At 36.8% G+C, this 22,696-nt stretch overlaps 1 protein-coding gene across 2 annotated transcripts in view; it reads left to right on the top strand.

Moving 5' to 3' along the window:
• The window catches only part of LOC150104679 (E3 ubiquitin-protein ligase SHPRH), a 674,750-nt gene that overhangs the window by 474,218 nt on the left and 177,836 nt on the right, over window positions 1–22,696 (top strand). For both annotated transcript variants that reach the window (XM_090395874.1, XM_090395873.1), the window contains 2 exons: window positions 2,001–2,074; window positions 14,650–14,793. In XM_090395874.1, the coding sequence (XP_090252000.1) occupies window positions 2,001–2,074; window positions 14,650–14,793 (218 nt within the window). The remainder of the gene's footprint in view (window positions 1–2,000; window positions 2,075–14,649; window positions 14,794–22,696) is intronic.

The following is a 22,696-nucleotide window of genomic DNA, read 5'->3' as shown; positions in this document are numbered from 1 at the left end:
ACACCCTCTTTATACAGTTTCCAGGAATGACCTCTGGTTCTCCCCTGATCTCCCACTATTCTCTGTAAAACTTCTTCACCATTGATCCTATAACAACCCTTATCAACTTGTAGGTCTCTATCATATCTCTCCCTCTTCCTCCTGTCCACCATAAAATATACTATTAGTGTTACTTCTTAGACTAAACAAGGTATTATTATACCTTGCCTTGAATACATTCAGTGTTGTAACATTCATCACACATTCTGGCAATGCATTATACTCAATGACTGCCTGCCAAGCAAAAAATCTCCTTTTCACTTTATTGCTCACATGACTTTTACTAAGGTTTCCAGGGATGACTTCTTATTCTTGCCTCACTCATTATCCTCTGTAATAATTCCCATGCATCTATTTGATAGACTCTGCTCACCAACTTATACATCTCAATCATATCACCCCTCCTGCTATCTGCCAAGCTCTGAAGACCACATTCCCTCAGTCTGTTGTCCTCATATCCAATATTTCAGAGTCCTAAAACAGTCCTATTTATTTGCCTCTACACTTTGTCCAGTGTTTCCTTATTACCAATATAGCCAGGGTGACCAGATTTGTGAGAGAAATCCAAATGAGCCTAATTAGCATTTATATAGTGGAACTGTCACTTTATCCTTACGTGGCAGCGTTATTCACATTATAGCAGCAGTTTTGTGGGTAACCTTAACAACTTTTGCAGTGTGTTCCTTGAATTGCAGTTCCCTATCCACCAAGATCCCTTGCCTCCTCCACTTGCTGAAGCAAAGGTCCTCCAATATGGTAATCCTCATTCCATCTACATTATCAAAAATTATGGAGACAATCACTGTGTTAGAGAGCAAAATTTTAGTTTAATATAAACCAAAATGAACACTTTATGTTTCGACCTTCATATCAAGGTCATCATCTGGAGCATACACATATATACAAGAAATAAGCTGCACTACAATCTACATGGTTTGCTAAAGTTACTGACCAACCGTGCATATACATATGTGTATGCACAGTTGGTCAGTATATATACTGACCAACTGTGCATACACATATATACTGACCAACCGTGCATACACACATATATTACTGAACAACCAGTAACAGTTTGTCAATAACTCTAGCAAACCATGTAAATTGTAGTGCAGCTTGTTTCTTGTATATATGTGTATGCACAGTTGGTCAGTAACTTTAGCAGTTATCACTGAGTTGACAGTAGTAGTCTCTGTTTCCACCAAAGTTGTGCTGCAATCAGTCACATGAACATGCCACACAAGTACTTTATAATTGTGACTATTATAAATGCCACAAAGTTGTGATTGTGAAAGATGCGAATCCAGTGGAAATTCATACCTGTTTTAAAAATGTGTATGGATATGATACCATTAATATGAACACAGTTAATGGTAGGTCAGACACTTTAACAGTAGTGAAACTAAGGTCTGACACTCAGTTACAATGACTGTAACATTTGGCTGGACTGATATTCCCCATCTTGCCCATTGTCTGGATCTGGCACCCTATGACTACCACCTGTTTGACCCTATAAAGGATGCTATTTTGTGGATGACATGGAGCTAAATCCAGCTTTTGTAAAGAGCTGCAATGTTATAGTAAAGCCTTTTATGGATTAGCATATAGCATTTCACTCAGTGATGATAAAGTGTAGAGAAAAGTATAGTATAGAGAATAATGGAGACTTTCTTGAAAAATAGCATAATGCTCACAAAAGATGAAGGCTATGCATTAGCCTTTGTCAAATATATTTTCTGAGAACAAGTAGGTTGCATTACTTTTGTACCATTCCGTATATAACTAAAACATTAATATATAAAACTGAATGCTTGCTTACTTACTTACCTAATTACTTACTTTTGTTATTTCTCTCCCTTTCACTTCATTTGCTCTTCCTCCTATGCATTCATGTATAGGAGGTATTCATGTATACCTATTTTCCTCTTTATTTATTATTATTATTATTTCTTTTTATAAAGGTGTTCCAAGTTCAGTAATTGAGGATGGAAACAATCACATCAAATTATTTGAATCACTGAAAAAAGAATTTCGGGTATGTTATTTATTTTGAAATGATTTCTTAAGCTATGCTGATATGGATTATTTATACAGCATTATACAAAAACAAAACAACAAAAGAAAAGTACTGAATAACTACAATGATATATGTTGTGGAGTAAATGGATTTATTAACAAAGAAATATATGTTTACACATTACATGTACATCCAACTATCAGTGGAATATTGGTGAATAAAGCATTACCATCAGTAGATTACGTGCTCGAAATGGACAAGTCAGGTTTCATAGCTTATGCAACGGTTCTCTGTCATCTTGGAGAACAAATGTTGGGACATCTGCTGGACATCTCATGTAATTTTATCCCATAGCTCATCAAGGTTTGAAGGTGGGTCATGGTGAAATATCAATTCCTTCAGCATATCCCAAATGAAGGCATCAAATGATGTGGGATCAGGAGAATATGAAAGGCACAAGAATTCTGTGGACCTTGAAATGATCCTCCCAGGAAAGTGTTCTCATAAATAGGCTCTAGAACCAAGTGATGTATAACAGGTTGCTCTGTCCTGTTGGAATACCTGTGCATGAAATGGAATGTTTTTATTATTTTTTTTTGCATGACACATCCTATGCAAATCCTGGGTAAAAGGAACCAACACATTCTTGATGTAACTTTCACTATTCAAGGTCGCTGTCACACCACCCTCTTCAATGAAGTAGGGTTATGCCATAGCCAGAAACCACACACACACCATGTGGTGACCTTCTTGCTGTGAAGAGGTTTCTCTTGGACAAATTCAGGTCTTTATAAACCAAGAAACCTGTAGGTTCATCTATTTACATGACCACTTAGATGGAAATGCATTTCATCCAAGAACCAGACATTATGGAGGAAAAATGGATCTACATAGACATTGGCCAGCATGTGTGCATAGTATTCCTGCCGTGCAACATAATCCATTACTGTTAAACACTGACCCACCTGGATGACATATGAAAATGCACCCAGTTCCTTAAGAATTCTCTGTAATGATTACCTTGGTATCATAAATTTTACCACTGTTTGGTATTGACTGCATTTCGGAGACTGGAACACTTGCTCCAGTACACACCTGTGATTCTCCTTTGTGTTAACTGTTTGTGGTCTCTCCAGATGCCCTTTGCATTGTGGCAGAACACTCCCGGTACGTCAGAACCTCTCATTTAATGCAATGATGACGCTATTGTTTGGGGCATGCTTAAGGAAATGACGAGTAAACAGCTCACAAATATTGTAGTCCTAGACCCTTTGCTCTACCAACTCCTTATGAATGAAAATAATGCTCAACAATAAATGGCTCTTCTTCCAACATCAACACCATTGCTACAGCAAAATGTAATGGTGTAGACTCTACACATGCTTTTATGTTAATGTGCATGCAATCAAATGGCATATCTCATAGTATGTGTGTGTGTGCTGAAGGGGGGGGGGTGAAGTTCAGTACTGCATTTTTTTCACCACACTGTATTAAAATTTATATTATATTTTATTAACATTAGTGAACTTTTGCCAATGAGATTACAGTTTTATTCATGACAATCACAACTGAAATTTATCTAACTGTTACTAATACTAATTCCCTTAAAGAATTTTGTGTTATAGCCTTATAGGCTTTAACTGGTGATACTTTCCACTTGACCATATAACATTAATAAAGCTTTCATTTGAAATATAATATTCCATTTCAGATAAAAGGAGGTTGCTAAGGAGAGTAAAAGATAATAGTGTAGTATGGAAGGTAGTCACCGTGTTGCCCAGGTATGATAGTAATGAGTTGAGATGGTGAGCAAAGATTATGAATGGGATGCTAGCAGAGATGTGTGAAGAGAAAGGTATTCATTTTGTGAATGCATGGAATGAATTTGAGGAACAGATGGAGCTGTGTACAAGAGATGGGCTACATTTAAATAGATGTGGTGTGAGTCAGCTGGAGAACCTGTTGCTGTTGTGGAAGACATGGGCAAATAAGAGGTGACATGGAAGAGGAGATAAATAGGGTAGGAGAGCTTGTGAATGTAGAGGTGAGTTTCCTAGTGAAGAGAATGGAAGAGAAGGAACACAAAACAAACAGGGGAGGTGGGGGTGGACAGAGAGATAATGCATGAGAAGAAAGGATGAATACAGAAGCAGATGTGTGTGTGTGTGTGTGTGTGTGTGTGTACACAAGAATGAATTAGAATGACCAGGAAGGAATGTGGGGGGAAATCAAACAGGTCTGAGGAGAAGTGCAAGATCAGTGATAATATAGATGAACGGCCAAGAGTATGGAGGAGTCACATCTGAGGAGTGGGGTTGCTTGTTATTGAACTGAAATAACAAGCAACCCCACTCCTCATAATGCCAGAAGTATTCAAAATAAAGGAAATGAAATTGTAGCATTAATAAAGTATATTTGCACAAAAATTGTTGGAATAAGTGAGACATAGTTAGATGAAGTATATTTCCATCCATCCATCTCTGTTCTGACAGGAATAGAGATGGATGGATGGAAATTATGTTTTTCCATAAGGATAGGCAAAACATGGAGGAGTAGGAGTGTTGTTGATGGTGGCAGAAGGGTTATCACCATCTAAGGTAGATGTGAAAGGAATGAACAGTGTCAGTGATTTTGAAGTGGTATGTTGTGGTGTGAGATGGAGATGGACAGGATGAAACATCTAGTTGGGTGTTGCTATAGACCTGATAATATGGCATGCACTGAGAAGGAAATGTTTGGACAAATTGATCTAGCTGATAAGAAAAGGATGATCTTTATGGGTGATTTTAATTATGGTAATATGGACTTGAATGAGATATAACATCTGTGGGCAAAGAGAATGAATTTTTGAGGTTTTGAGGAACAACTACCATAGGCATTAATTTCAGTAAATTATGGAGACTACAACCATATTAAGAATAATTACTTTAACTTCCCGACATTTTGACCTTCATATTATTATTATCATTATCGTCAGACCTCCATGGAGTCAGAGAATCATCATGGGAAGTACACACTATTGCACACAATGCTCATCCAACCGTGCATTAAACTAATTCAAAGGGCTACATTCACAACACACAAAGACAATGCATTCCACTCACCAACCACTCTCCATACAAAGAACCTACTCCTCACTCCTCTGCTCACATCCTCCTTATACAGTTTCTGGTGATGGCCTCTTGTTCTATTCCCACTCCCATTCTATGAAAAATCTCTTCCATGTCCACCTGATAACAACCCCCTTACTAGCTTATATGTCTCTCTCATATATCCCCCCCCCCTTCCTCCTAGTCACAATGCTTTGCAACTTACATTCTTTCAGTCTGTCCTCATATTCCACATTCTAAAAAACCACTGACCACCCTTGTGAATCTTCTCTGGACCCTTTCCTACATATCCTCACCATGAAAACCCTGCAACCAAATCTGTGCGCAGTAATCCATACGAGGCCTAATCAAGGCCTTAGACAATGGCATCATGGCCTCCCTTTTTCTGCATGTCAGGGTCCTCCACAACATTGCCATTATCTGATGTAACGTCTTCATGACTTGTGCATTCTGCCCCCTAAATTTCAGGTCCTTGTCCAACACCACTCCAAGATATCTCCTTTCTAGTTTCCCCACCAAGTGTATACTTTGCATCCCATTATTGCTTACCAAATCTCAAAACCTTACACTTTCCAACATTGAACCGATAATTCCACTTACCTGCCCATTCCTGCAATCTATTGAAGTCCTCCTGTAAGGCCATAACATCTGCTTGACTCTACATTGCTCTCTCCAATTTTGCATCATCTGCAAACAGCTGCATATAACTAGTTAAACCCATTCCAATATCATTTATATACAAATTGAACAACAATGGTCCCAAAACTGATCTCTTCAGTACACCACTAGTGACCTTCCTCTTTCGGCTATGCTGCATCCCCATATACAACTTTCTGATACCTATCTGATAGCCAATCACTGAGCCAACTCAGAAGTCTGTTATCCAATTTCATCTGTTTCAATTTATTTAACCGTTTGTCATGTGGCAGTCTATCCAAAGCTTCTGCAGAATCCAAGTACACCACTGTATATGCATCTCCCCTGTCCAAGGTATTTGTCACCTTATTATAGTACCTAAGTAAGTTAGTTTAACATGCTCTCCCTTTAACAAATCCATGGTGATAACTACAGAGAGTATTCTGTTATCGATCCATTTCTGTATCCTACTTCTCACAATCTCTCTAATGCCTTCACCATAATTCCAGATATACAGATTGACCTATAATTTGAAGCTATAGCCTTATCACCACTTTTATGCAGTCGAACAATTTTACCTTCTTTCTACTCCTTTGGAACCTGTGCTGTAGTAAGACTCTTATTAAACAGTCATGCCACTATTACTGCCAATTCCCTGGAATATTTCCTTAAGATTCTTGGTGATACGTCATCAAATTCTATCGTGTTATTAACATCAGAGTAATTTATTTTGTCAAATACCTCCTTCTCACTCACAATTAAGCCATCCTCTCTTATGTCCTCTACACTTGAGTTCCTCATGATTCCACCTCGATATCAGGATGAAACACCCTTATAAATTGATCACTGAATACCTCAGTAATGTCTTCTGCAGCAGTTACCATTCTACCATTTTCATCCATTAACATCATCGTATATTAAGGTCATTATCTGGAGTATATACTCACATATGTATATATACAGGGTCCTAAGTCCTGAAATATTTCAATAATTCATAAAAATTAGAAAAATTGGTATATAAGAGTGTGGTTTGCATGAAAGTGAATTTAGTTCAAATTTTCATTGATAGAGGGCACAGTACCACATTCCTCATTTGCAAATACGTGCAAATGAGAGTTCTTTAAAATGCAGGGTGTACTACTGCAGCTGATAATGAATGCATGCGAATTCCCAGTCACTGGGGGCGAACAGAATTATTTTTGTGAAAAGAAAAATTTATTGCTGTGATGCTTATATTGGTGGATAAGGCATTGTTAGTGAAGTTGTTTTATGTAAGTGGGGAATCAGTAGTGGAAGCTTTATGAAAGTTTCGAATGCAGAAAAGAATGAAGAAAGGTCGAGGTCCTATCACTCCTACCAGACTACAGTCTCTTATACAACGTTTTGAGGAAACTGGAAATTTGTCAGATTTCCAGTTTCCACTTGGTGGTGACACAAAAGTGGTATCACAGCTGTGATAGCAGCCGTGATACCACTTTTGGTGGTATCATGGCTGCCATTTTATAGTAGCTCAAATAGAGCATTTGCTTGTGGTGTAGAATTATGACTGAAAGGTTTTTTGTTTCCCTCTCTTACAATCAAACACAGAGGTTTTAGTCTTTTCCCCAACCTGAGATAATGGTACAAATTGCTTCAAGGGTGCGAACTCTAGGAATTGAAATTCCAGGATGTGAAGAAGTGAGAAGGGTGACTAAGGTTTTAAAAGAGATAGTTGGTGCTAATAAGATTTATTCTTTCATCTTGTATGGCAGAAGGAAATATTTAATTGTAGTTAAATTAATGGAAACAAGGGACAAACTATTACAGAGTTTTAATTTCGAAGGCAGCACAGTTATTTCTGTAATGGTTGGGAGTCAGGTAAAAACTGTAAGAATCGAAAGATTTCTAAGGGAATATATATATATATATAGAACTGTAATGAAATTCTTATACAGCCATTCTCAAAATGGGGTAAGATTAGTAACATACAAAAAGGGTTTATCAAGTGACGATCCAAACTGGTTTTCTAGTGATATCACCTTCACAGAATGGATATGAAGACTCCTGTACCAAAATTTGTCAACATTGGTACAACCCGAGTTATGGTTAATATGATCACTTGGGTGGTAACTGCCCCAAATCTAAATGGAGATTGCTCATATCGCTAATCAGTGTCTCAAACCCTGTCAGAAATGAAAAAGTTCAGAACACTGCATTAATACTTGTCCTTTAGTACTTTCGCTGAAAGAGTGGGAGCACTGGTAGAGCCAATTAGAACCCTTTATATATCAGAAAAGCATTATGAAGAGTTTCCAGATCTTCTAATACAGTTTAGTAAAGACAGTGCTTTTAAACAAACTACACTTAGTGAAATCACAAAAAAGTGTGCTACCAAATTAGCCCCAAAATTCCAGAACTCCAGGAGCCACTTTCCCAGTCAGACATGGATGGAACAACAGCAGTTGAAATTTCGAATAACGAACTTAGTATAACAACTGAACAGATACAAGACGAAATGAAAAAAACATGAACTCGTTCTACAAAAAGAAACTGGAGAAGAAACAGAAAAGCAAGTAAGACAGCTGAAAGAACTTAATATTCAGACAAGATCATCAATAAGGAAAGATGAATTGTTAAAAAAATTGAGGATAAACAAAAAAATTTAAAAAAAGGAAACTAAATCTAAATGAAAAAGAAGTCATAAAAAAATGTAAAGATGGAGAAGGTTGCAGATCGTCAAATGAAAACTCATCAAGCTCAGAAGCGTTTATGGACTATGAAGAACCATCTCACTCTAATAAAGGAACAGCAAGAGACACAATTAAAGAAAAAATAATAAAGTTTACTGATTCAAAGTTTTCTCAGTACATCATCTACATGAAAAAAAATAACTAGCTTCCAAATCAAGAATGATAGGGATGAAATTGAAATAATGGAAAGCAACTGTAAAAAACTGAAAAACAGTTTACAAGAAGCAGGCTACGCAGTTGCTCCTTCACAGATTTAAAACCTCATCAGGTTCATCCAAAATCTAGAAGTTACAGACTTATCTTACTTCACTAATCATAGCTTCTCCTTTCTGCATTTCCTCATGAAATGTATGAGGATTCCACAGGCAAACTAAACAAGAAACTATATGGAAGCTTATGCTATGCTATAATATCAGGTTTTTGTTTCTTCAAGAAACATACTTTTGCAGATATAAAAATATGAAAACTTTAACAGATAGATATCTACTTCTTTCTTATTGGAGCTTTGGAAGATTTAACAGGGCTGGAGCAGGATTCTGTAATATCCAAAGGGACGCAGAAGGGAGAATCTTGACAATAGACTGGAAATACTGTGGTTGTGTGATAAGTTTTATAAATGTGTATGCTCATCTAATGGAACAGTTAGATGAAAATTATGCCAGGAATTCAAGTCGTATTTAGATGGAGCCCGCTGCATTACAGCATCTGGAGACTGAAATTATATTGTTAGACATGTTAGATAAAATAGGATCAGAAAAGTGGGATATGCACAGTTAAAAACATGTCTGAACAATGCCCAATTAATAGACATATGGAGGATTGGCAATCCTAATCTCCAGGCTTACACGTACATGAATCAAGGAATTGGTACGCGTCTTGATCGAATTTATATCTCTTCCCTTAATTCAGATAAAACATCTACATCATTTCAGATTATAATCCAGTTCTACTTAAATTCTACTGCATGGAATGCTAGACAAGAAAATCCCCAGAACCTGATGGTCTAGGAATAAAACTTTACCACGAGGCCTGGGATTTTATTCTTCCCATTCTAGTTATACTATTTAATTCTTTTCTCTACAAAGGACACATATCAAGTGAATTTGTAGCAAGTCATACCATCCTCATTCCAAATCCTAATGGAGATCATATCTTAATTAGCAGCTGGAAATTTATTTCTCTATCCAATACTGTCTTCAAGATATTTTTCCACATTATCAATAACAGGCTCAAAGTGGGAATGAGATACATAATTAAAAGCACACAGGTGTATGGAGTTCCAGGCCGAGCAGTAAAATTGAATCTGTTTCTGCTATGTGATCTAATCTGCTTAGTTAGTATGAAAAAGCAGTTGATGGCAGTGCAAACATTATCAAATGCTTCAGTAGACCTTACTGAAGCATTTGATAATGTCTGGCATCCCCCCCCCCTTCTTTTCCACATCCTCCAACAAATTGGTATAGGTAAAGAGCTGCCACCCATTATCGAAGGAGCCTATGCCAATTCAACTACCTGCCTCCTAGGTAATGGGTTCCTGTCAGATCTAGTCAAAATTCAAAAAGGAGTCAAGCAATGTTGCCCTCTTAGTCCAATGCTCTTTGCATTGGCTCTTGAACCTTTCTTACAGGAATTCAATAACACATGCTGTACGAGGAATAATCAACTATGAAGGAAAATAAGGTATTAGCATATGCCGATGATGTAGTGCACACTTTGAAGAATAATGATTCCACATATATCTGCTAATGCAGACAAGACAAAATGAAGTTTTTGGAAAGTGGGATCTTGGAGGCATTCCTTTTTGGACAACCCCTAAAAGAAAACCCATGATTATACTTGAAATTCCCTTCTCCACTTACCTAATATTACCACTTCAAGAACTTTGAAACCTTAGAAGACTGAGAAACAAGGCCGCTTACCTTTTCTTCTAAAGCCATAGTGCTGAAAACCATAATTTTTCCTGCTCAGTTGTGGATAATTAATTTTACAGACCTCATGGAAGCTAAAGAAAAGCAATTATATAGTAAGCCTGTGCAAATTTTTTGGTCCAGCCAATACCAAGAATTAAAAAGAAGTTTCTTCAACTAACAAAGAAGCATGGAGGATTTGGGCTTCCAGTCTTAAAATTCAATACAGCTTAAAAAATCCATAAAATATTGCAGGCCAATCACATATGTGCAGACCTTCTCCTATACTACCTGGATTTTCATCTTCCCCTGTTTGGAGTGAATGATTATGAAGGTCCAAAAGCTGAGACAGTTCCTGAATACTACAAGATTCTGTGCTTAACTCTAAGACTGCTACAGCACTCAGGCACTGACATTCTTTTCATTAAAAAAAAAGTAAAATTTGGTATAAAGAAATCCTTAATCTCTTTCTCCATGAACTTCCACAGTTGAAGTTCCAAGGATACCTTGACAGGAGGGATCTTGTTTGGAGACTTGCATATGGCCACCTTCCCGTCAATTCCATAGAATGAAGGTACTTTAACATTGAAGATCCAATCTGTGACATCTGTTGCCAATTGGAAACAGTATTCTACATGAATTCTGCAGCTGCCCTCCAATGCCCTGCGTATTTGGAACAGATTATGTAATGTGTTGAGCATTCCATTACTTCCAACAGAGCAGGTTATTTTTTGCAGGTACCCATCACCTGTCAGCAGTTGAAAGTTTATTTTTCACTTGGTCAGACTATAATAAATTTAGTTTAATCCTTTATCCAAGTGTGTGCAAACAAAGTTTGCACCTGAAAGTATCTTCAGGACTGGGGCAAAGTGGTACAACACCGGGCGACTCCTTGCAAAGGTGGAGCAAGCTACCAACATTCCTATCTCAATATCTCCCACAATGCAAAACACATCTCCCTGCGGATATGTATAATGTTATGCATTAAAGGAAGGGCCACTACCCAGAGTAGTTTCGACCTTTATTGAGGTCTCTTCAGTAGGAGCCAGGCCCAAGTGGAGATACCAAGGCAGACGCATTAGCAAGGTCATCTCCTCCTATAGGAGTTGCCAAACGGTGTGCCACCTTTTTATTAAATTACTCTGGATTTAGAGAAAGATGCTGAAAGTTTATTTTTCACTTGGTCGGACTATAATAAATTTAGTTTAATCCTTGATCCAAGTGTGTGCAAACAAAGTTTGTGCCTGAAAGTATCTTCAGGACTGGGGCAAAGTGTCTTTGCCCCAGTTGTAAGTCAGTAGTTAGAATTCAAGGAAGTACAGAAAGATGGTTTAATGTTAAATCTGGTGTCAGACAAGGATGTATATTATCCCCCTCTGTTATTCATTATCTATATGGATGACATTATGAAGGAAAATGCTATTGAACCTGATATCAAAATTGGAGGTGTTAATTTCAGCTTTTTTGCTTTAAGCAGATGATGTTATACTTCTAAATAAATCCGCTACATGTCTGCAAGATTCCCTGACTAAATTGAATAACTGCTGTAATAGATATGGTATGAAGGTCAGCATTAAAAAGACAAAGACAATGAAAATAGGCAGAAACATTGAAAATATCAACTGCATTATGAATGGAGAGCTTACAGAATAAGTAAAACATTTCAGCTACTTAGGCATGATTTTTACTGAAGATGGTAAATTAAATATAGAAATAGACAACAGAATCAACAAGGCTGGTATGGTAGGAAGTCAACTGAATAAATGTATATGGAATAAGAGAGAAATTTGCCAAAACACTAAATTAGCTGTATACAAGGCAGTGTTTAAACCAATTATAATTTATGGATCTGAGAGCTGGGTCAGAAGTAAAACACTTGACCAAAGACTAGAGACCGCAGATATGAGAGTCCTGAGAAAGATTAAGGGTATGAAGTATGAACAGATGGCATCAATGGCAATATCATATTAAAAACGAGGATATTAGGAAAGAACTTGATATTGTCAGCATCCAGGAATGCATTAGCAGTGCTAATCTCAAGTGGTATGGTCACTTAAGCAGAATGGGAGAAGAAAGATAAACAAAGCAAGTGTTCTCTGCCAGGTTGGCAGGAAAAACACCCAGAGGAAGACCAAGATATTGGTGTATTGATACAGTAAAAAGTGTCTTAGAAGACAGAAATATGAGACCTGATGATATTGGAGTCTTGACATTTAACAGACTGATTTGGAGGAAAATTGTAGATAGGAAGTTAGTAATGATGTAAATTTTTCATGTAGTACTATCATATCCTGTACACCCCTTGAGGGTATATATCAGGAATTTGATGATGCTAAAATTATTAAAAGTTTTTAATTACATGTCCTTTTCTCCTTCTACAAATAATGTTATAGTTATATCAGATGCCAACAAATTTTGTACAAATTTTAAATAGAAAATTTAAGTAACTGTTAAGCAAGAGTCTCAGAATAATTTGTGTGCAGAATGGATGGACAAAAAATTCTTATAGATGCTTTAAGCATTTTGTAAAACTCACATAAGGAAACAGAAATGAAATGAAACACATGGATGGGATGATGTAATAACTAATAGAATGAATAAGAGGTGCAGAATCATTAAAAAAAAATATTTGAAATTTTCCACTTATATTATTATAAAGTACTATAAGTGCAGAAAGCCAGACAGTAGGGAACACAACAGATAGTTTGAGTTTAACTTTACATATGCATATCAGTCCAAATCCATTGTTCTTTTAGGGTGTTGCCACTGGTTTGCGATTATTTTCAGTGTGACTGATTTTGATATTTTCTACATAAAGTTTATCAGAGGATGTGAGTGAGTAAAAAAAATTTGCACGCTGGTTGTTAAACTGATAATGGCAGTAAAATGTAGAGTGACACATGCTTCAGTGTACAATGGTTAATGGTATTTGGGCAATCAGGGTATTCTTATTTCAGCACTGTTTGTGCTTCCTTTGAGAAAGGAAGCACAAAGGAATCACCCTTTGTGCTTCCTTTCTGAAACTCTTTTCCCTACACAGCAGCTTGTGTAAGGATTATCTTTGCTAGCAGTCTTACAGGAATATTACTTTTCAGCAAACATTAACTTAATTTTAATGGAATATTACTTTTCAATAAACATCTGCTTAATTTTGCCTGGGCTGTTTCTTCTTTATTTATTTAGTAATGACTAGAAATGTCTAACAGACTGAAGCATAGAAGTGTCATTACCTTAAAAAGAAGCACCCCATGTAAAATTTAGTTGATATTTTCTGATAATAGAATTTATACTTTTGGGTGGGTGTAATTTTCACGGAAGGAGAACTCCTGTGGAATTTTATTTTATTTTTATTTATTTAGTGAGCTGGTGGTTAAAAATTTACCAGCACACCCTTTTCCCTAGTCCAGAATTCTGAATTTTTGCCAAAGAATGATGCAAGAAAATAATAATTTTACATTGGCAATAATGTTTTGTAACACTAAAAATTTTAATATTTTTATTATTATTATTACATAACACCTCCAGGGAGTTTGATGGACACCTGGGTGTGGCTCCCACTGATGAGACCTCAATAAAGGTCGAAACTGGTCTGAGTAGTGGCCCTTCCCTTAATGCATAGCATTATACATGTCTGCAAGGAGATGGTCTTTGTATTATGGGAGATAATAAGGCAAGTGATGAGAACTTATATCACTTTTACCACGAGTTGCCCCAGTCCTGAAAATACTTCAGGCGCAAATTTTGTTTGCTTACACTTGGATAAAGGATTAAACCAAATATATAATTCATACCTCCAGGGAGTCCAAGGACTCATCGAGGGAGGGCACCTACTCTAAAACTCTCAATCTCCACCACTCCACCAATCACAACCACCTTCATCATCAACACCAACGTCATCTACCTCCGACCATCACCACCACTAGTATTTTCACAGACAATCACAAACATCCATGCCCACTGCTGGATTCGAACTTGCAGCATTTTTGGCTGGAGAGCAGATACGCTAACCACTCAGCCTACTATACTGAAAAATCTCACATTACGTAGTTCTTATCTTACTAGAGAATATCTTAATAAATAAATTTCATATTGGCAGATAGTAAAGCTGCTTAGTGTAAACTTGTTCATTACTAGCATGCATTTTAGGTAACATATATTTCATAAATAATATACGCTTTCCATTAAAGAAATAATTTTGAATAACTGTTTAGGCTCTTCGGGCAGTTTGGATGCAGGCACGTGATTATGTTTCTGCCATAGATGAATTAGATATGGCTACAATCCGATTCCGTGTCCGGTTTCCAGATGAACCTAAACCAGAGAGTAAAGTACCATATATTTTGGAACCAGAAGAGGTTTGGCTGTTTAATCTGTTGTTCATTTAAATAATTTTATCATTCTATGCATTCACCTACACATTGGTTTCATATTGCCTAAGTCTGATCCCACTGCAGATTGTTTTAATTGTATATATATATTGTGTGTGTGTGTGTGTGTGTGTGTGTGTGTGTGTGTGTGTGTGTGTGTGTGTGTGTGTGTGTGTGTGTGTGTGTGTGTGTGTGTGTGTTGTATATATACTGTATATGCAGACACACAAATACATAATGTGATGTTGTATATATCCCATCATATCTTCCCACCATGTTTTCATGTTGTGTCAATTGTCATGGCTAAGTAACTTGGCATCTGAGAAACAATTTTTTTTTTTTTTATGTTGCTCTCCCATCCAGAAAAGGTTATTTGTAAATCTGTAGTACATTTGGTACTGTGGGTGAGCTAGGGAATATTTTCCATTTTTCATCACTTTTATATATGATTTTTCTTATTTTTAATTTTTTTTTTTACATAGTCCAAAAATCCAGCTCTAGAGACTGAACATGGAACTTTTCAACCCACTTCAGACCCTCAACCAAGTAGGGTAATGGTCTCATACTGGGTGACGAAATTCATCTTTCACCTAAAGAGGTAAGTGTATATATCTACAGGTAATGGACAAAAAATTGGAAACATTGATGCATTTTGATTAATATGGTAATGGATTAATATGATTAATATGGTATGTGGGTATCTAGTACAGCGTCTATTCTATGAGAGAGTCTCTGTCAGTGCTTGGAACTCAACAGGAGGAATTTTACACCATTTGGCCTACAGAAACTGGATCAATTTGCCTTTGGAGGTGGGAAAGAAACATTGGTGACCACTGGGTGATGGCATTTGCTTCATTAGCTAACTGCTGTTCATACCTCACTTTAGTTACTCTCACCAACCAAGTCACCTGCCTAGTCTTTGTAATACTCATGGAATTGGTTATTTCCGCTTCTCTTATGCTGATCCATAATGCCCTTTTTCTCTGTATCGCATGCTAATTTTCTTCATTCATCCATTTCACACCTACCTTATTTAACCTTTTTGCCCTTGGAATACATTTAGACATTGCATCTAGTTGATATTTCTTGAAAATCCCTCAAGCTGCAGTGATCTCTTCCAGCTAACTCCTCATTCCACGATACACCTGCTAGCTGTCTCCTGAGCTGTTCATAATCCCCCCCGCCCCTTGTAGTTCAACATATACCTTTTTTTCTCACAGAGGTCCTCACACTGCTGTCAACCACTCAAGTAATCACCTCATGGTCACTCTTATCAATTGGTGGGTGATTTGACAGCTCATTTATAATTACATCCTCTGATGAGATGACCAAATCCAAGACCCTCGCATGCCCTCTGTTATATACTGTCTGAGGTAGTTATCCCTCAAAAACTCAAGAAACTCATTTTCTTTACTTCCAGTTGCTATCTCATCATTCCAGTCTATATTGCCATAATTAAAATCGCCCATAACGATCACTCTTTTCTTATTTGCTTGGCTAACTTGATCATACATTTCATTATCAGTACTATCCTCATTACCTGCTCTATAACAACTTCCAACCAAGTATTTCATTCCATTCACCTCTATCTCACACAATACTGCCTAAAAACCACTGGCACTATTTCCCTCTTGCATCTCTACCATCAATAGCACTCCCCCTCCCTTTTTACTCCTTCTATCCTCACAAAACACATCATACCCTTCCATCTCTATTCCTGTCAGGATGTCATCTTCATCTAACCATGTCTCACTTATTCCAACAATTTTTGGGTGAACAACTCAATTGGTGCAACCATTTCATCTGCCTTGTTTGTTACACTTCTAGCATTTGTATATAAACACAACAGCTCATTCCTGGATCTACAGCTAGTTCCACTGATACCACTCATTTGATGTGATCTCTCCATACTCAACTGGGGCCATTTCCTTTTCTGCTTCTTCATTTTAGAACCCTCTTTAATTCCAACCGTCTCCTCTTGATCTCAGGTCATCCCATTCCTTTCCTGTCTACACATGCTCTCACATCCTCTTGGAGCATCCGCCTTTCTCACGCTGTGTACCCTTGTCCACCCACAGCCTCCCTGTTTCCTGTTCCTCTTGCACACCCATTCTCTCATTTTCCATACTCATGCCACACACTTGCTCATTCATAATCACCTCTTCAATCTCTCCTGTCTTACACTCCTGCTCTTCCACATCACTTCCCACTCGATCTGATTCATTTTCTGTACTCACTTTTCTACCTTCTAGCAGCAACAGTTTCTCCAAGCACTCACACCATAACCACTCAAATGCAGTCTGTCTCTCTTATATAGTTTACTTCGTCCTTCAAACTCATTCCACACATTAACAAACTGTACTCCTTTCTCCTCACACATTTCAGCTAACATATCATTCATAATCTTTGCCCTCCACCTCATCTCACCACTGTCATACCTAGGCTTCTACCCTTTCTATCACTATTCTCTTTTACCTGTCTAAGTAGCTTCCATATCCATTCTGATGTGCTCTTTGTCCTCTGTCAAGCCATTCATACGTATTAAAACCATCAGCTCCTTTGCTCACTCCCTCCTCATATCCAATGCCTCAATCACTCTACTCATTTTACCACCTGGAAAACATACCTTGTGCATCCTCTCATTCAGCACACCTTTAACATGTTCACTGCCAACTATGAGTATACTCATAGTTGGTATATGAGCATCACAAGCCAACTATAAATATACTCGTATGACGCTTATTGAGGCATTGGATATGAGTCATATCCAATGCCTCAATCACTCTACTCATTTTACCACCTGGAAAACATACCTTGTGCATCCTCTCATTCAGCACACCTTTAACATGTTCACTGCCAACTATGAGTATACTCGTAGTTGGTATATGAGCATCACAAGCCAACTACGAATATACTCGTATGACGCTTACCGCCGGCAACAAGATTACCCTACTGACCTTGAAGAAGTGAAATTGCTTGGCGTACGTAACGAACTATGCCCGAGTAGCATGGCAGTGAACGTGTTAATAATAATAATACAACGGCACTCACTCTTCCTTCATTAACTCTTTCATACTAACATGATTTGTTTTAATCGTTTTCACCCGAATTTTCTTAATTTCATTCCGCATCCATTTCATCTCTTGCCTCATTCAACCCAACTCAACTTTCGAATCTTGCATCACATTCTCTCTATCATTAAATCTTTCTAATTTTCGAACTCTTGATCCCCTCTTCACACTTTCACTCTCATTCATCCTTTTTAGTTTCCGTACTTTCGGTCCATGCATTCAACTTTCGCTATCATTCATTCTTTCAATTTTTTTCACTTTCGAACCTTGTGTCACACTATTTCCAGTTTCATTCATTCTTTTGATTTTTCCAACTTTCGAACCTTGCGTCATGATATTTTCTGTTTCATTTGTTCTCTCAATTTTGTTGCCTTCCACCACATTCACCTCACTTTCATCCTTTTTACCATCCATTATGGTTTTCAAATCACTCGTTTTCTTTTTCAATGTTTTTTAACAATTTTTCGCTTTTTTTTCATCCATCTCTTTCGAACGAGCATTCATTCTTCCTGAAACATTCTCGCTACTAACACTTTCTGTCATTAAATTCATATTAGCACTCATCAAATCCTCGTTTAACTCACACACTCTCTCTCTCTCTCTCTCCGTCCATCTGCCCTAAATATCCACAAATCATCTATGTCAGTGTTACTCAACCTGTGGTCCGCGATGATGGGACAAGTTGTCTGCAGGCAAACTTAAATTAATTAAATAAATATATATTTTTTATTTAAGTTAAGGGATATTACATCCCATATAGTTTCTTAGCCGAAAAAGAAACTCAAAGAGTTTCATGCCGAATATAGTAGAAACTATATAAAGTTCGGCGATTCCAAGCATAAGCAAATACCTGGATACTGCAGCAACTGACCCTAAAGGTAGTGCAGGCTGAGGCAACTTGTGTCAAAGGTGGAGCAAGCTCCGATCACTATTCTTGATATTTACCCATAATGTGAACTTAGCTCCTAGGAGCTGTATTATTGTTCGACATTATGAGAGAAGGTCACTACCCAGACCGGTTTCAACCTTTATTGAGGTCTCATCAGTGAGTAGGCAGACCTAGTTAATATCAAGTTTGTAGCGAACAGAACTTACCACCTTCCTACGAGTTTTGCCATGAGGTGTCCTAATAAATTATTAGATAAATGAAGAGCCAAAGGCTTCAATTCGGCGACATATAACTTGTTTAAGTTAAGGGATATTACATCCCATATAGTTTATTAGCCAAAATATGGGATGTAATATCCCTTAACTTAAACAAGTTATATGTCGCCGAATTGAAGCCTTTGGCTCTTCATTTATCTAATAATTTATTAGGACACCTCATGGCAAAACTCGTAGGAGGGTGGTAAGTTCTGTTCGCTACAAACTTGATATTAACTAGGTCTGCCTACTCACTGATGAGACCTCAATAAAGGTTGAAACCGGTCTGGGTAGTGACCTTCTCTCATAATGTCGAACAATAATACAGCTCCTAGGAGCTAAGTTCACATTATGGGTAAATATCAAGAATAGTGATCGGAGCTTGCTCCACCTTTGACACGAGTTGCCTCAGCCTGCACTACCTTTAGGGTCAGTTGCTGCAGTATCCAGGTATTTGCTTACGCTTGGAATCGCCGAACTTTATATAGTTTCTACTATATTCGGCATGAAACTCTTTGAGTTTCTTTTTCGGCTAAGAAACTATATGGGATGTAATATCCCTTAACTTAAACAAGTTATATGTCGCCGAATTGAAGCCTTTGGCTCTTCATTTATCTAATAATATATATTTTTTAATTATCCAAACAAAAAAAAAATTAAAATTGAATAAGTAAGTAAAAATCATTGAAATAAAATGGATACTTAAAAAAAAAAACACCTACAAATAGCTGCAACATGTTCTTTCCATGAACATTATTCTACCATTCTAAGAGGGGTGAAATCAACAAACAAAATGGTTTTATTGATTCCACTTTCCCTTGCTGTTCTGTCAGATTTGAAGTCAAAATGTGTCATCCACATTTCAACCAATTGCTTGTCGTTTACAGATTTTTATTATTGAAGGTTTTCCTCCTTCAATCAAGGCTCAGTATATCTTCAGAAGCTAAGTGATAGTTGGACAAAGTGTGTCGTGAGTTGACCCCAGTATTTAAATATTTTTCAGAAACGTTTTTTAATAAAGGAAAAGTGGCTTAGAACTAGGACTTTGAAAAGCAAAGCAAACGAACAGGTGATGCTAACCCTAACTGTGATACACATATTGTAACGGCGAGTAAATCTGTTACTGTTAAAGTAGAAGAAACAAGCAGTTCAAAGAAAAAATGCAGTAGGAAATATAAATATAAATACAGTAGGAAGTTCATATTTGGAATTCAGGTTTACTTTGTGTGGAATTGAAAGTGATCAGAAACCTCAATGTGGTTTGTGCTATGAAGTGTTGTCAAACAAGTGCACGAAACTTGCGACACTCTGATGACATTTAGAAATTAAACATGGTGATGCGAAAAATAAGCCAAATGAATTTTTTTCAGCAATGCTTAGGGACATTAAATCATGGGAAAGATATAGTTTCGGGCATGGGTTTGATTAATAGCAAGGTACTGGAAGCATTCTATCTCTTAAGTTTGAGCAGGGAAAGCTCATTCTGTTGAGGAAAATTTACTACTTCCAGCTATAAAAGATGCTGTAAAAACTATTTTTGGCAACAAGTTACTAAAAGATGTTGATTTGATTCCTCTTTCAAATGATACTGTCAGTCACAGAATTAATGATATGGCAGGTGATGTAGAATCTCAGTTAATCGAAAGAGTTAAGAAGAGCCCTTATTATGCATTACAAATAGACGAAACTACTGATGTTACAAATGATACACAGTTAATATGCTACGTAAAAATGTATGGGCTTCTGTTCGGATGGAGCTTGTGCCCTTACAAGTAGGCATAGTGGGGGTTGTTCTAAGGTCAAGGAAGTAGCTCCAGATATGAATTGGGGAATTGGGTTTCATGCCATTAGCCTACAAAGGAATGCCACCAGAATTTAAAACTGTGCTATACAATGCTGTAAAGCTGGGTTAATTTTATTAAAACTGTTAAATAGCAGGTTATTTTCAGTACTTTGCGATGAAATGGGCAGTGAATATATACAACTTTTGCTTCATTCTGAAATTCACTGGCTTTCCAGGGTCAAAGTACTAACAAGGTTATTTCAATTAAGACACAAAGTTTTATTGTTTGAGTAATAAACCTAATTTTGATTTAGCATCACTCCTTGTTCAAGAAGCATGGTTATCAACACTATCCTATCTTTTAGAACTTTTTTTGAAATTAAATGAACATTAGTTATGTAAAAGACAGACAATTTGCACCTTTTCCAACATTGCAATCCTTTTTAGTGGAAAATGATATTTTTGTTGATTCTGAGTTTCTCTGAAAAGGTTTGTGACTACCTAAAAACTCTGAAACAGAATTTTGAAACATCTTTTCCGAATAACTTTTATAAGAAATGTTCTGTCCATAATTTTTGTCTCATGACCACAGTTACAAGAATGGCCTTTCTTTTTATCAAAAAAATAACAGTTAATTGAGCTTTCAAGTGACAGTGGGCTTAAAATGCAATTCCGTGATGATCTTGGTTTAGCTTGATTCTGGATCTCGCCTTCACTCGCCAGAAGTGAATTCTCTGAATTATCTGAAGAAGCCTTGAAAATCGTCATGCAGTTTTCTACAACCTATCTTTGTGAGAAAGGATTTTCATCGCTCCTTCAAATAAAAACAAAATACAGAAGTCGTCTTTGTGTGTGTGTGTGTGCTGATCTATGACTGAAGTTAACCAATATTGATCCAGATATCCAGTGACTCTGCAAAGGTCGAGAGGCTCAACCATCTCATTAAAAGTAAGTAGTAACATAATTATATTATATTATTTATTTGTTTATTAAAAATTAAAAATTTGTTCAGTGATAATACACTTTTAATCGTTTACTTCCAATTTAATTAATTATGTTTCCATGTGTATTCAAAACATGCTCTTAGATTTATTATGTTATAAATGGCACAGTTTTCCCCAAATGGTGGTAATCCCCACATATGTTTTTAAAAAAACGCATAACTTAGTCGTCCGTAGAATTTTTTAGGCATTTTACTGGTCTTTGAAATGTTGAGAAATGCTGATCTATGTAATCCAAAAGAGTACATGTAGCACACCTCGCATTTCACGAAATGACTGAAGTCTAATTAAAGTCATGCAATGACAAAGCCGCTGCTATCTTTCCTCTGCCAGTTACTATAGTATGCCCACAGATATGAGACCTTTCGACACTTCTGTGCATGTCAACAGAAGGAGAATCCATTCCAATATTTGGGTAATCAATCCGTATTGTGGGATGAGTTGTTTATTATTACACATCGAAAAATTAATTTCTCTTTTATGATCATTGTAGTTTTTAAAGTGATAACTATTTTGCTTGTATAACAGTTGGAAGATTTTATCTATAAAGCACGTGATTTCGCATGTTGTTGACCAATTCATTCATCGCCTTATTTCTTTCTCCCCTTCAACATGAATTGACTCTTCTTGGCAGTCTACCAACGAGAGCTCTCCCTTCTGTGGTTGAACTATATTCTAAGGTCTAATAATAATGAATTTGTAATTAAGTTTAGGCAAAATATCCCACAGATTAATAATACAAGTAACACACAACTTTTAGAGCAGCTCTTACTCAAACAAACACTCATATACAATTAATTATTTCAAGAATAACTTATCTTAATCTGTAGCTCTTCTTACACACTGCCACTACACTTGCCTCTAATAAATTTAGCTTAATCCTTTATCCAAGT

This window comes from Typopeltis vanoorti, chromosome 7, assembly GCF_054136105.1.
Source record: "Typopeltis vanoorti isolate ZY-2024b chromosome 7, IOZ_Tvanoo_1.0, whole genome shotgun sequence".
Taxonomy (NCBI): Eukaryota; Metazoa; Arthropoda; class Arachnida; order Uropygi; family Thelyphonidae; genus Typopeltis; species Typopeltis vanoorti.
Note: the sequence above shows the minus strand (reverse complement) of the source record. Positions and strands in the feature narration are given on the sequence as shown.